Source organism: Mixophyes fleayi, chromosome 9, assembly GCF_038048845.1.
Source record: "Mixophyes fleayi isolate aMixFle1 chromosome 9, aMixFle1.hap1, whole genome shotgun sequence".
In the NCBI taxonomy this organism is placed as follows: domain Eukaryota; kingdom Metazoa; phylum Chordata; class Amphibia; order Anura; family Limnodynastidae; genus Mixophyes; species Mixophyes fleayi.
This window is the reverse complement of record NC_134410.1, coordinates 131,644,162-131,658,574: the sequence shown is the minus strand read 5'-3', so window position 1 is coordinate 131,658,574 and position 14,413 is coordinate 131,644,162. Positions and strand designations below refer to the sequence as shown.

Genomic DNA, 14,413 nt, shown 5'->3' with positions numbered 1-14,413 from the left:
GCACCAAAATAATACACCGATCAGATACCATCAATGTTAGAGATGCAACTGACCACATTAAATAGACCTGTACTCGTTCAGTAGGTGTAAGCAGGTTAGTAAAGAATGAGGGGTGACATTCACAGTCACTGCTCAGTTTAGTATAGTACAATACTGTGGTGTAAATACATATGGAATACAATTCAGTAAGGAGATATTCCATATATTGATTTAAATGAAACACATACACGCCGTGGTCTGATTATCTCCTATACACACTAATTATTTTAATATTTTATATTTCGCCTTTTTTTTTTTTTTTATATTTCTTTAGTGAAGAATGTCAAACACATCAGTAAATAAATTAGAACAAAGATATGTTTATACATAATAATCATGAACCACGACACATAGTATGAGGAAAGCCGTCATCTGTGAGTTACTGAAGTGAACTATAAATATGATATCACACATAAGATACAAAAGCCTGGAGAGACCGGGGCAACACAAGCACTCTCCTAGTCCAGAAAGATAGGAGGGTCTTGCATGAATATTCTAGTTTTGTACCAAAGGGTGTGTTGAAAACATTTTTGTATTTGTTCTCTCAGCGGGACTGACAAAGTGCCAACAAAGCTCTCCCAAGTGTCACAAAATCTCCCTGTGTATTTTGTTTTTTGGAGGGAGGCTTCCAACCAGTCCATTTTCATGGCGAAAAACAATTTTTCTTTAAAGAGGTCCAGTGTGGGGGATGTGCTCTGGATCCACATGTGGAGGATGCATTTTCTTGCCACTGCCGAAATAATCAGCAGCAGACGTCTGCCACCTCTGGATGTGCGGGCATTTGGTGGGAGAATGCCCAATATAGCCCAGTCTGATGTGAAAGGGAGATAATTTACCAGATCAGCAGTAGCGAACATCCACACGCGTATCCAGAACCCTCTAATAACCGGACATCCCCAGAAACAATGAAACAAGTCTGCCCCTCCCATCCCACATTTAGGACACCTATCATTATCTGACAGACCCATAGCCAATCTGCGATGTGGAGATATATATCCCCTGTGAAATATGTTGAGGAACATTTCTACATATGTAGAGGCTGGGAGCAATCTGATCGAGATGTTTAAGTTTTTAAGCAAAATTTCATTAGTTAAGTGCGGGAATGTCAATAACCATTGAGCAAGGCCCGAGCGTATGGTAGAATAGTCTATGTTGTTTCTCAGGAGTCTATAATGAATTGAAATAGCTTTTTGTTTGGGGGATTTAGAGAGTAGTATATTGTCTAATGAGTTATCCCAATCTATGTCTGAGAAAAAAAACAATTAGGCTCTTGACATAATGTTGGGCTTGGAGAAATGTCGTCCCGCAAGGGCCTAGAAATGGAAATTTTTCACTAGCTTGGGCATAACGCAATGGTTTCTTGGTTGATTTATCCATCAATTGACCCGCAGAGTATAGACCCTGTTGTTCCCATGTCTTAAAGGGACGAGCCGCCATGCCATCCTGAAAATCAGGATTACCAACAAAAGGAAGGTGTACAGATTTGTAAGGATTTAAATGAAATTTATGTCGCAGAATGTGCCAAATCTTTCTCACAGACATTACCAGTGGGTTATCTAATAATTCTATCGATATTTCCTGGTCATGAATGAAAAGGACTTTATATGCATAGAAGGTATAAATTGTTTATCCAATGCCAAATTGGTATATATACTAGTCTGTGATATCCAATCTCTCAAGTACCGTAAATGTGCAGCGTAACTGTACAGAACTATATTGGGAAAGTTGATGTCTCCATTGGAAGATGACTGTTGTAGTTTGATAAACGGGATACGGGGACGTTTTTTCCTCCAAATGAAGTGCGGAATAGGAAATTCAAATAAATGTTCATCTGATTTTGTGAGAAGTAAGGGTAATGTTTGTAGAGGATATAGCAATTTGGGGAAGGACACCATCTTCAAGAGATTCGCTCTACCCAGATATGAAATATTGAGATTCTCCCACCCTTTTATCTCTATCTTTATAGATTCGATTATACGTCTTATGTTGAGTGTATAAAGAGTAGATTACGAGGAAGGAAGACCCCCAAGTAGGATATATAATTCATCTCCCACTTCAAGGGAGTGTTAGATGCCCAATTGGGTTTATGTCTATCCATGGCCAGAGAGAAAACAGTTGATTTATTGAAATTGACCCTGAATCCAGAGACAGATCCAAACTCCTCAATCTTCGACATCAGGGGAATCAGAGCGGCCTCAGGGTTGGACACGTATAATAAAAGATCATCTGCAAATGCCGTAATACGGATACTCTCATCACCAATTTGGATCCCTTGCATGACTGGCCAATTTTGAAGAACCCTTAACATTGGATCTAATGATAAATTAAACAAATAATGGGGATAAAGGGCAACCCTGTCTGGTCCCTCTGTGCATTTCTATGGGAGCCCCTTGAAGTGTTAATTATAAGGGAAGTTATTGGTTTATTATAGAAGTATTTGATCAAATCAATAAAGTCCCTTCCAAACCCACGCCTCTGCAAAATTGTGTACATAAAGGGCCAAGATACAGTGTCGAAGGCTTTATGGGCGTCTAGGCTGACCAGCACATTATTGGTAATACTCATACCTTTGGAAGCCGCTATGGCAGCAATAGCTGAGCGAATTCCCTTAACCGAGTGCCTGCCATGAACAAAGCCTAATTGATGTTCCGTCAGTAGCGAGGGTATAATGCTTTGAAGTCTGTTTGCCATGATTTTTGACAAAAATTTTAAATCTAAATTCAATAATGTGATGGGGCGATATGAGGCTAATAGTTTGGGGTCAGTGTCCGGCTTAGGAATGAGGGATGTAAATGCCCTATTAAATGTAGAATAGGTGGGATGTGAACGATGAATCGTTTTGTATAAATCAAGGAGGATGGGCGTGATTTCAATTTTTAATAATTTGTAATATTCTCCTGTAAATCCATCTGGCCCAGGAGCCTTGTGAAGTTTAAGCTTTGATATTACCTCAAACACTTCTTGAGGGCTTATATCCGCATCCAGAGTCAGATAGAAGAGGTAAGTCTGCCTCGTCTAGTAGTCTGTCTATCAGGTTGTTATCTGGTGGAATGTCAGAGTAAAGATCTCTGTAGTAATCAACGAACGCTTCTGATATTTCCCCTTTTTATTTCTATCAATTTTATTGACACATAATAAAAGTAAAATTCATGTTATTTTGTGGATTCCACAATTAACTCCTGTTACAGATACTAATAACCCAGGATGCCTCTAGTGATACATTGTATCAAAGCAAATTCCGTTTCTAGAAATGGGTGAGTAACTTTATATCTTGTGCCCAAAAGAGAATATATATAGAATCTGATTGGTTGCTATAGGCAACATCTCCACTTTTCCATAGTTTAGTAAATATACCCCCTAGAGCAGTGGTTCCCAAACTGTCCGCCTGGGCTCCCTGGGCTGCCTTGGAGATCTCACATGGTGCCTCAGCCAGAGCCTGTGGTAAGCAAGGCGGGGGACTACTTGGTAATTATTTTGGCTTTGGGGTGCCTTGAAAATTTTTGGGAGACCCTAAGGGTGCCTTGAACTGAAAACGTTTGGAATCCATTGTCCAAGGTTGTTAGGTGGTCAATTGAACGCCGAAATCCTGAACAGCTTCTCTGCCTGTGACTGATTGTCCATGTTCTTCTCTCATCCAGTAAGAACTGGAACAACTCACTGATCGCTGCAACTTTTTACTTTTATATATAAATCTTTTATTGGGTAATTATTTTCGAATCCGTCTGACAAATAGACACGTGAGTCTTTCTCATCTGTAAATCTGAATGAAATAACACTGCAGTGCACAGCATGTGACTAATGATTGTGTGATGTCTCCTACATGTATCCATGACTCTATGGATGTGACAAACTGGAGGTCATTGTGCTGATGATGGAGGAATACCAGGGACTTATACAGGGACTTTACACAATGGCTGTTGCAGAGTATTTGTCCTCCACTAGTGATATCTTTGTTGGGAACTGTGTTATGGCTGTAATCCATATTGTATTTTTTTTTTAATAAGTTTTTAGAGGTAAAACCACTAGTTTTTACCTATTTATGATAAATATCTTGAGATGTTTGTTTTGTCTTGGGGAATTCTAACATATACCATATATTTTTTATACTTCAAGGACTAAATGCAGCCTAGTGCCAACAAGTCGTCTGTTTAATTTACATAGGAGCGCAGAATCTCCGAGTGTAGAGGTTGGCTTTGTAATTGTCTTGTGGTGTTTTTCTTACCGCAGGACCAGGACTTTATCTCTTACCCGTCTCCTGCGCTGCTCCCTCACCTATGGATCTCTGCGCCCCAACATACAATCCCCCCAACACTCCCCTCCTCATTCTGGACCAACCTTCACCTTCCTAGACCCTCTGCTTCCTTTGTCCACTGCATCCACCCGTGTCCGATCTGCTCCTACTCTCATTACCCCCTCCCTGTAGAATGTAAGCTCTCTGCCCAATGTTTCCTGTCTGTCACTCACACACACGGTATCCGTGCTAGCTGTACTTACTATCCCTGTATGTGTTACTATGCTTATTATATTCACATATGTTATAACTGTGAGATGATCGACCAGCGCTTCCGGTATCTGTGCCATCCTGTATATAAACACCGATGCTGATGGCAATAACAGAAAATTATGAAAAAATACTTGGGAGACTTTTTTTTCTTCATTTGGCAATAGTTTTTTAATGTTTTTTTGTTGCTTAAAATATTTTTAAAAGCTTGGTCACGTATGAGCAGATCCCGTCAGACTGGTGACGCAAATTGATGAGTTAACCCTTAGTGTTCTGGGCCAGTATCACCAAGGCGGCTAATCATTGCAAGATTTTAATGATAAATCACGTCGATAGGGGATGATCTATCGCCGGTTATTATCCTACAAGTTACGGCTTGAATCTGCAACAGGGAATTAATGTTCTAACAGAAACAACTAATAGTAATAATTGGCTCAATCTTCCTAGATTCTCCTTTACTGTAAAGGGGTATACAGCGGATTGACAGTGCTCTGTCTTCACCCACGAATTTGCGCGGAAGTTATACACCCGACTGCGGTCTCCCTCCCTCTCTCTTGGCACCGCTACCGTCATTTATACAGCGCAGATGGCTGAGTCTTGTGCCCGAACCCTGCATCTCATATCTTACCATTTGTTCTGTTACTTTCATCCATTCATTTATTACTCAGCTGATCTGTGCTCATTGCTCTCATCTGTATGTACTTATGTAGTTGCGCAGTGTTTGGGACCCATGCGTGAGGTCGCTGCTTTGCTTTTCTAACCTCTTCAGTTCCAGCAACTCAATTCCTAATTAAAACACATCAAACGTGGTCTTGTCCAGTAAAATTTATTACCAACTTTACAACTTTAGTCTTAGAAAGTGAGGAAATTTTCACAAGAAATGGAGGTTATTTTGCTTTTCTGAGTTAACAAAATTGTATTCCACATAAATGCTGTTGTAGTGAGACCGTTCTGGTACACGCAGAGTATTACAGTAACATGAAGCATAATGGAGATAACACGTTAGTATTTTGTATGTTACATGGTTAGGACACAAAATACCACAAGTGACATGCAGGGTTCAGATTGTACCAATGGGATAAAGTAAAACAAACTATAAATGTCTGCACTATAAGTCTTCTATTGCTGCCTTCTTGTAGCTAATGGGTTAAACTGCTTCATGGATTTTGGCACAAATCATCGTATCAGAAACAAATTTTTCTTACACTTATTTATTTTAAAAACATATTTTAACCAGACATGAAACTATAAAATGATTTGCTGTTAAATTCATACAGAACATAACCAGATAGAATACATCTGAAACATCCAAGACATTAGAATAAATACTTTATTGTTAATTTATTATTCTTTGCAGTTGTGTAACCATGATGATGGGTGTCTGTACTATGGGGGATAGCTGGAAGTGATGCAGTAATGATAGAGATAAGCGAGGATGAAGAGATGGGTTATAGGGGCTGTGGTAAGAAGGGAGAGACTGATAACTCCTCTGGCAGTCTGCAGCCTTGTGTGGGGTTAGGTCTCCACAGGTGGAGCACACGGGCGTCACTTATTAAGGGTTCAGCTAGTGAGTTCTTGGGAGGAAGCTTAATTAGCTGACGTTGTGGGCATGGTGACTGACGCCAGCCAGTGGCCGGTGACTTGTAAGGATCGAGTGTCTGGCAGCATCAAATTCTAAATACTTTGATTTGATTCTTATGAATTTGCTGGAACTACAAAAGTTGCCGTTTCTACCATCCTGACCTTCCTGTATAAACTACAGCAAAGTGGTTCAGCGTACCTGTGTCAGCACCGTTTGTTGGGAGTACTTTTCTTAGGGCATATTTAATAATAACTTTTTTTGGCGCAATAATTTTCATTCCTTTTCCCAATGATGAGGAATAAAGATTGTGACCGTTTGTTAAGTGTTGTTGCCACGACAGCAGTCAGGACGGACGTCTGTTCCTGTGAACACAGTTTACCCATCTCCTCTATGGTCACTATCGCAAAGTGGTCAACTGATAGTCACCGGAGAGGAGAGATGCGGTGAGAGATCCGACGATCCCTCTACCACAATGCTCAATCCCTCTACCACTTTGATTTTCAGAACTTGTTAAATCCCGAAAAATAGCAGTATCCATAGAAACATGTTCCTAACAATAACAGTGGGACCCCTGCAAATATCTCCGAGATCTGCTGCGATCCCCTAGTTATAAATAGAGGGGATACTTAAATTTGTGGCAGGATTATTACGTGTTGAATAGGTCCCAAAATAGGTTACACAGCTCGACAGAGGGCATAATTTGGTGTCAAAATCTGTTTACTGGATCCATGTGAACTTGTGTCATGGAGAGGTCCAGGGCGGGTGTTAAAAGGGGGGGTTTCGGGGAGTTTTTGGGTGACATTTGGTTATTTGGCATGTGTACACGGTGCTCCCATAGACCATACAGAATAAGTTACTTATTTTTATTAAGCAGAGAAGTGGGTTAAAAAATAACTTGTTCATTTTGTCTTAAAAACTTTGAATTTTTTATTCCTTATTCCTCTTATTACACTGCGAGAGCCTTTACAATGGGCACCATCCTCTGAGCTGTCAGACGCGGCCCCTCGTGATCAGCGCAGATGTTTTGTGTCTTTATAAATCGCAAAAAATGATTTGTTAAAATATTCTGTTAACTCAGCTCAGCTGATGGTTTTCCTGTGTTCACGTGAGATTCCTCAGTCAAAACAGATACCGGCAGCTTAATTGGTTTCTTATAATATGTATTCCTAGTGTGCACCTGTGATAGGGAAATTAGATTGTAAGCTCTGCTAGTACAGGAATCAGTGAATACTGCGTTATAAGTCGCTGCTCTCTGAATAAAGATGTTAATATCAATAGATGAAGAACAATTGTGTCACTAAACCTGAAACAGCAATCGACTGAATGTGATAAAGCATTCATAAAAAATATATGTAAACGTTCCCATAAGGGGACCTCACTGCAAGCTATTGTCTTCTGTTATCAGCCCGTCAGAATGTGTCAGCCTGTGTTAATAAATACTGTTAGACAGGAAGACTGATAGAGGGTAACTTCCCCATGATTACACCACGATCTCAAATATCTTCAGCGAATGTTTATTAGAAAAGCTCTTTTGTCTAATGCAACTTCCCAATTACATTCAGTGGTTTTTCAAAAAGGGGAACTCCCTTTATTTAATATACACTTCCAAAAACTAATGATGAAAATGAGAAATGAGTCTACTCCCATTTAGTGATCCTCCAAACCTTACACAAAATTGTACAATATTCTCTCAGCGGTGACATAATTTTACAGGATAATTAAAGCTAAAACTGAAAATTCATCTTAAATTAAACCTGATCAGAGAACATTATTTACCTCACATCCAGCGTTCATGTGATCGGACGGGTCCAACCACGTGTGGCGCACACACCCGAGGACCGTTGCCTCATAGACCCACCCGATTGTGGGAACCCTGGACCCCAGCTAAGAAATCTTTGGGGACCAGGCTTAATTTAGGATTGTCAACCAAAACTGACATCTTCATTTTTGGGCAGTTATCCCTTAGTGCAGAACAATAATACATGGGTGTCTAACCTCAACAATTTTTCTAAAATTAAATTGCAAGACTCGCTAATATATTCTGCAATAATCTGATATTGGAATATTCCCTTTAAATTAAATCTGCAACTAAAACTCAGATCTGCATTCCCCGTGCCATACTCATACTGAAGACTGCATCATATAGAGGGATAACTGGCTATCGGTACAAGCAGAGGTGACTAGGTCTCCATACGTCAGAGTGACTGGTAATTCTAGGGTTACAATGTAACACAAATCCTACTTTGATGTCATCGCGCTGCAGACCCGCTTCTGAAGGGCCTTACGCCTTTATTGTCATTATTCGCCGCAGAAGCTCCTTTTTTTCGAGAGTGATGTTCACAAAATTGGCAGTAAGAGTTCATCAGGGGTAAAAGCCAACAAAAAGCCCAATTTTATTCTATAATTTAAACACATACCTTAATAATAAGCGCTGCTATTTCCGGTGGGTTCAAACAGTCCCTACATGTTTATACTAATATAGTAAATAAAAAAAATTAAAAAAGTTAAATAATTGTCAGGCTGCAGGAAATGAACACCCCCCCCCCCTCCCCCCCCATATTCCAAACCTGCATAAAGCTAAGTAGAAAATGCTGTACCATTAACAATTGCTTTGTGGTTTTGTTTGTGCCAAAATACATGATGATTGAATGGATGACACAACATGGAAACATGTACAAAATTGTTTTGTTTACTTCAGTTTGTCCTTGTTGGTTTCTTTACAAAAGTATGAGACGGCCGCACTGCTCAGCCAATCAGTGCACTCATGTTATAAAACGTGTCCGCTAAGTTTATCTGACATTCTAATTAGTAACACTGAATGTTTTATTCCCATCAGAAAAAGTTTACAACCCAACATGGGTTAATACGGGCACAGAAAGCAGATTGGCCGTTTAAAAATCAGTGTTATAAAACCAGTAGGCAAAAAAAGGATGTGGGACTGGATTTTAAGCCCAGTGCCCACAAGTCAGCGACTCTGGTATCCGATATAACCAGGTTATCAACCAGTCTTCGTCCTTAAGTGTGTAACAATCCTTCTGGCTCCTGGCATGGAGCAAGTTTCAATTTCCCTTCAAAATTAAATTCCCAATAATGTAAAAAAAAGTGCTAGTGTTCTCGTCTCATTGCAGACGTACAGGGTCCTCGGTCAGCGCGGTGTCCGCCTTCATTTGGCACTTCAGATTGTGCAGCAGGCTGGCGTGTTCACTCGAAAGACATGAGATTAGTCGGTGCCTGAAACGAAGGACAAACAGTCACTTCCCTGAACACTGATGTTATGTCATACATGTACTGTAGTTTAATACATTTTTAGGAACGGTCACTATTTTTCATAGGCTAAAGGGGAAAAAAAGTGTGACCTTGTGGGAAATAGGTGTGGCCTGGGTGGATGAGAAGCATGGCTTAATTTATCCTGATTTCAAATCAGGACTTCTGTGATGGATCGTTATGGGATATTGGTCTACATGAAATGAGCTGTAGGAGTTTGGGTTGGTGGTTAGATGCCCTCTCCGTTACCGAGCAGAACGCATTTGGTGGTGGGTGGTATAAATCCAACAACATCAGACTAATAACCTGGATGGGGGGTGATAAAATACAATTGAATTCAAGTCTTCTGATATTTATAGTGACAGTCACATTGGAAGGATACATATCATAGAGGACACTGATGCTGGTGCACAAGGGACAGGAGCTGCAGCCAACAGACTGGAAACATTTTCTTTGTAGTTTAGAAGTTTAGAGCCTACAGCTAATTGGTTACTACGGGTAACAGCAACATTTCCCGCGCACAGTTTTATAACTTTTTTTTTTTTTTTTAAATATTGAGAAAAATGCAATTTAAATTAACATTGCAATTGAGTATTTTTGATTTTGCTCTGATGTCTCTAGTCCTTTATTGTATTATTGATCAAGCTGTTAAGCCACAGACAGCAGTAGCAACAGTGACAAATAAATAAATAGATATAATCTCAGAATGAGTAAAACACCACAATCTGGGGATGTTATTTTGGTCTCAGCCCACAGGCTGCTCTATAATACAACCTGAGTGATATCAAAGAGCTACTAATAGAATTAAACAATATAGATATATGTCATATTTTAAGGGCAGCACCGTGGCTTAATGGTTAGCACTTCTGCCTCACAGCACTGGGGTCATGAGTTTAATTCCCGGCCATGGCCTTATCTGTGTGGAGTTTGTATGTTCTCCCTGTGTTTGTGTGGGTTTCCTCCGGGTGCTTCGGTTTCCTCCCACACTCCAAAAACATACTGGTAGGTGAATTGGCTGCTATCAAAAAATTGACGTGTGTGTGTGAATTTAGACTGTAAGCTCCAATGGGGCAAGGACTGATGTGAGTTGTGGCGCTATATAAATAACTGATGATGATTTTCCATACCTTGACAGAACATGAGACTACATTGTTATTACAGTTACTGCTTATTGTTCTGCTTTATCAGAAATTTTATAGTGAGAAAGGCCGTCTGCAGTGTCATTAATTAGGGTTAATAACCAGTCTGGTGAGCATGGGAGAAAAATCTTCCTCCACAAGGAGACCTTCAGCTCAGATCGCTGACAAAATCCTGCCGTATATAACTATTAGTAGCTCTTTCATATTAAGGTTAGACCCTTTGTATATCATGTGTAGCGGTCCTTTAAAAAGTTTATTTGTGCAATATAGAATAATCCGCCTTACCAGCTGCTCCGCGTCACTCACCGGCGGCTGGCTGCTCTTACACGCGTCGTCCAAGTGTTTGTGCCACAGAATGGCATGAAACCGGGAGCCCGTCTGGAACTTGTAAACGTTTCCTGAAGAGGAATAACAAGTGTCACTTTGATCATTTACAGGGTAACCTTGGCCACCTGAAGCCGCTGTATTTACTATCCAATAAGAGCAATTACCACCTCGAAAGTTAAACTGGCTGCATCAGTAATTTCCTTAGAATTCACAACATAAACCTAACTCTGTTCAGTCAGTGTAAAATGACACCAAGATAACGATTCCAGTGAGACAGCGCCTCCTTGTGTCCAGATGATGTATAATACTAGTTACTATTCATATAAAAAGCATCGACATAATAATTTGACCGGCTTCACCTTGGGTGCTAAAAAATATTAACATAATCTAATACATCAACTACATGTGATCTCGACCGTTTCTCACATAAGTGCGGTACAGCAATCATTACTCTTATCATCATATTATTTATATAGCACCACTTTCATGTCCTACCAGCACTTTCCTTCTGTGTTTCCCCGTGCCCCTGCCCTCCGATGTCCTGCTGTGTGTGCGCCCCTGCCCTCCGATGTCCTGCTGTGTGTGTGCGCCCCTGCCCTCCGATGTCCTGCTGTGTGTGTGCCCCTGCCCTCCGGTGTCCTGCTGTGTGTGCGCCCCTGCCCTCCGATGTCCTGCTGTGTGTGCGCCCCTGCCCTCCGGTGTCCTGCTGTGTGTGCGCCCCTGCCCTCCGATGTCCTGCTGTGTGTGCGTCCCTGCCCTCCGATGTCCTGCTGTGTGTGTGCCCCTGCCCTCCGGTGTCCTGCTGTGTGTGCGCCCCTGCCCTCCGATGTCCTGCTGTGTGTGTGCCCCTGCCCTCCGGTGTCCTGCTGTGTGTGCGCCCCTGCCCTCCGGTGTCCTGCTGTGTGTGCGCCCCTGCCCTCCGGTGTCCTGCTGTGTGTGTGCCCCTGCCCTCCGATGTCCTGCTGTGTGTGCGCCCCTGCCCTCCGGTGTCCTGCTGTGTGTGTGCGCCCCTGCCCTCCGGTGTCCTGCTGTGTGTGTGCGCCCCTGCCCTCCGGTGTCCTGCTGTGTTTCCCCGTGCCCCTGCCCTCCGGTGTCCTGCTGTGTGTGTGCGCCCCTGCCCTCCGGTGTCCTGCTGTGTGTGTGCGCCCCTGCCCTCCGATGTCCTGCTGTGTGTGTGCGCCCCTGCCCTCCGGTGTCCTGCTGTGTGTGCGCCCCTGCCCTCCGGTGTCCTGCTGTGTTTCCCCGTGCCCCTGCCCTCCGGTGTCCTGCTGTGTGTGCGCCCCTGCCCTCCGGTGTCCTGCTGTGTGTGCGCCCCTGCCCTCCGGTGTCCTGCTGTGTGTGCGCCCCTGCCCTCCGGTGTCCTGCTGTGTGTGTGCCCCTGCCCTCCGGTGTCCTGCTGTGTGTGCGCCCCTGCCCTCCGGTGTCCTGCTGTGTGTGCTCAATAATCTCTTCTGCTTGGCACCACCACGTGCACATTTCCCAGACCCAATACGTTACACACCTCCCGCCTCCACCTCTTGTCTGCCGCTGTCATACGCTGCTTATGTAACAATGATTTGTCTGAGGAGTCGTCACATTATATGGTAATAATCCTTGTAGCGGTCACTGATTATATAGGTCGGATACAGACGTAGACGACAGTTACCTTTATCAGGGTTGTTAAGCTGGAAAATATTTGGCTGTTCGGGGTCGTCCGGTAAAACCACCATCCAGCCCAATATGGAGACTTTTTTACTAGGCGTAGACTTGTACTGGAATAAAAGACACCAAAATAAATATTATTCAATAAATCCACCTGTAACAAAAGGGTTTATTCTGCAACTGTAATCCTCATCTTACCGCAACCTTTTTTGCCAGAATGTTTATACAGTATATATAATAATATTACACAGATGAAGCGCACAACATTCCCAAATGGGATCCTGATTTATGTTTAAGGACAACCTGTCACCAGATCCCACGTTGTCTTATTATTTGTGCACTGTGTAATCGGCTTAGAATCTTATTCTATAATTATATCTGACTGTTCCCTCGCGGAATGTAAAATACAGCGCACGATCAAGTGTATAGCTCAACTCGAAAGCCATGTCAGGGTGTCCGTGTACACTATGCAAGGCCGTGTTGTGAAACTATAAGTCCCAGCATGCTTTGTCAGTAGATAGCCAGCCAATAGCTGGCAGGGCATGCTGGGACTTATAGTTCCACCTCACCTGGACAGTCCCAGGTTGGCCTGCCCAATGCTCTCTCTGACAGTCCCTGTCTGATATCTGCTTGTACAGTGACAGGAGTGATACTTACACTTTTCCTTTCGTTGCCTCTTAAAGATTTGGCCCCAAAGTAGAGAAGTGTGGAGCCTGCAAGTGTCACCCAATACCGCGTCCAGGAGGAGAGCTGCGGACATACAGAGGGGAAGGGGTGTAAATTAGGATAGGGGTACTGGCATTTCTATAGACAATTGTGGAGGGGATCAAGAACCGGCTGATATGTCATTCACCCCCCTAACACCCTAAAATATCCCTTTGGAGGTCTGTGGAGATCTCTGTGGGATCTCTAAAATTAGTGGATTTTATTTCAGCATTTGGGGTGTGCAAAAATGTCCATGGGTGTTAGCCCTTTGTGTGACAGTCACAACACTGCAGCCGTGTATGGTGTGTGCAGGATCTAGCTGATTGTTATCCTTAACCTGTGCATTGTCCCAGGTCAGCTGCACCGCTCCCCGTTCCCTATACAAGGCCGCACTGTGGTTAGCATTGCTGCCTCATCTGATCAGGGCACTATCGCTGCGATTGGGAAAATGTCTGTGACAGGGAGGGGTACACTAGCAGTCACACTGTGCGTGTTGTTCTTATACAGTTTAGAAAATTAAAGTAAACATTTGGTTTTCATGAGTTGCACCTTTTGTAGTAGATTTTATTAATGTTCCCTAATATCTTCCCGTGGGGATGGGAGGGGGGGGGGGACTATGAGCCATACGGACAGTACAGTCTGTGGGGGGTTGGCTGCTGGTTTCTCCTTCACACTTATCTGCTATTCAGACCCGAACACCTGAAAAGCGCATTAAAAAAATACCATGAGTGGTTTCTTATGGGATCATTCCCATCACTGCGTTGTGTTAATGCGCTACCGGTACAACGCATCACTAATGTGTGTAAACAGCTTATTTTTCTTACATTTTACCCATTTTCACCACTTAAGGATCTAGGGCCTGATTCATTAAGGATTTTAAATTAAGACGTTTCTTATTTCAGTCTCCTGGACAAAACCATGTTACAATGCAAGGGGTGCAAATTAGTTTTCTGTTTCGCCCATAAGTTAAATACTAACTGTTTTGTCATGTAGCACACAAATATCAACTTTACATTTCAGTGTACAAATAAGTTATCAAGTATGTGTGTGTTACATGACAAAACAGTCAGTATTTAACTTGTGTGCAAAACAGAATACTAATTTGGACCCCTTGCAGTGTTTTGTCCAGGAGATTTAAATAAGAAACTTCTTAATTTAAGATCCTTAATGAATCAGGCCCCTAGAGTTGGACATGTAACATTTGTTGCAGTTCAT

The 14,413-nt window shown here is 42.4% G+C and overlaps 1 protein-coding gene and 1 long non-coding RNA gene across 11 annotated transcripts in view; one reads left to right on the top strand and one right to left on the bottom strand.

The window, feature by feature from the left end:
- Positions 1-14,413, top strand: part of LOC142101365 (uncharacterized) — a 485,133-nt gene that overhangs the window by 437,411 nt on the left and 33,309 nt on the right. The gene's annotated exons all lie outside the window — the stretch shown is intronic.
- RALGPS1 (Ral GEF with PH domain and SH3 binding motif 1) overlaps positions 8,682-14,413 on the bottom strand; it is a 312,153-nt gene continuing 306,421 nt past the window's right edge. For 7 of the 8 annotated variants that reach the window (XM_075185799.1, XM_075185804.1, XM_075185806.1 and 4 more), the window contains 4 exons: positions 13,151-13,243; positions 12,498-12,603; positions 10,811-10,923; positions 8,682-9,353 (listed from right to left, as the gene is read on the bottom strand). In XM_075185799.1, coding sequence (XP_075041900.1) covers positions 9,324-9,353; positions 10,811-10,923; positions 12,498-12,603; positions 13,151-13,243 — 342 coding nt within the window. In that variant the 3' untranslated portion in view covers positions 8,682-9,323. The remainder of the gene's footprint in view (positions 9,354-10,810; positions 10,924-12,497; positions 12,604-13,150; positions 13,244-14,413) is intronic. The other variant, XM_075185803.1, reaches the window with a different exon arrangement.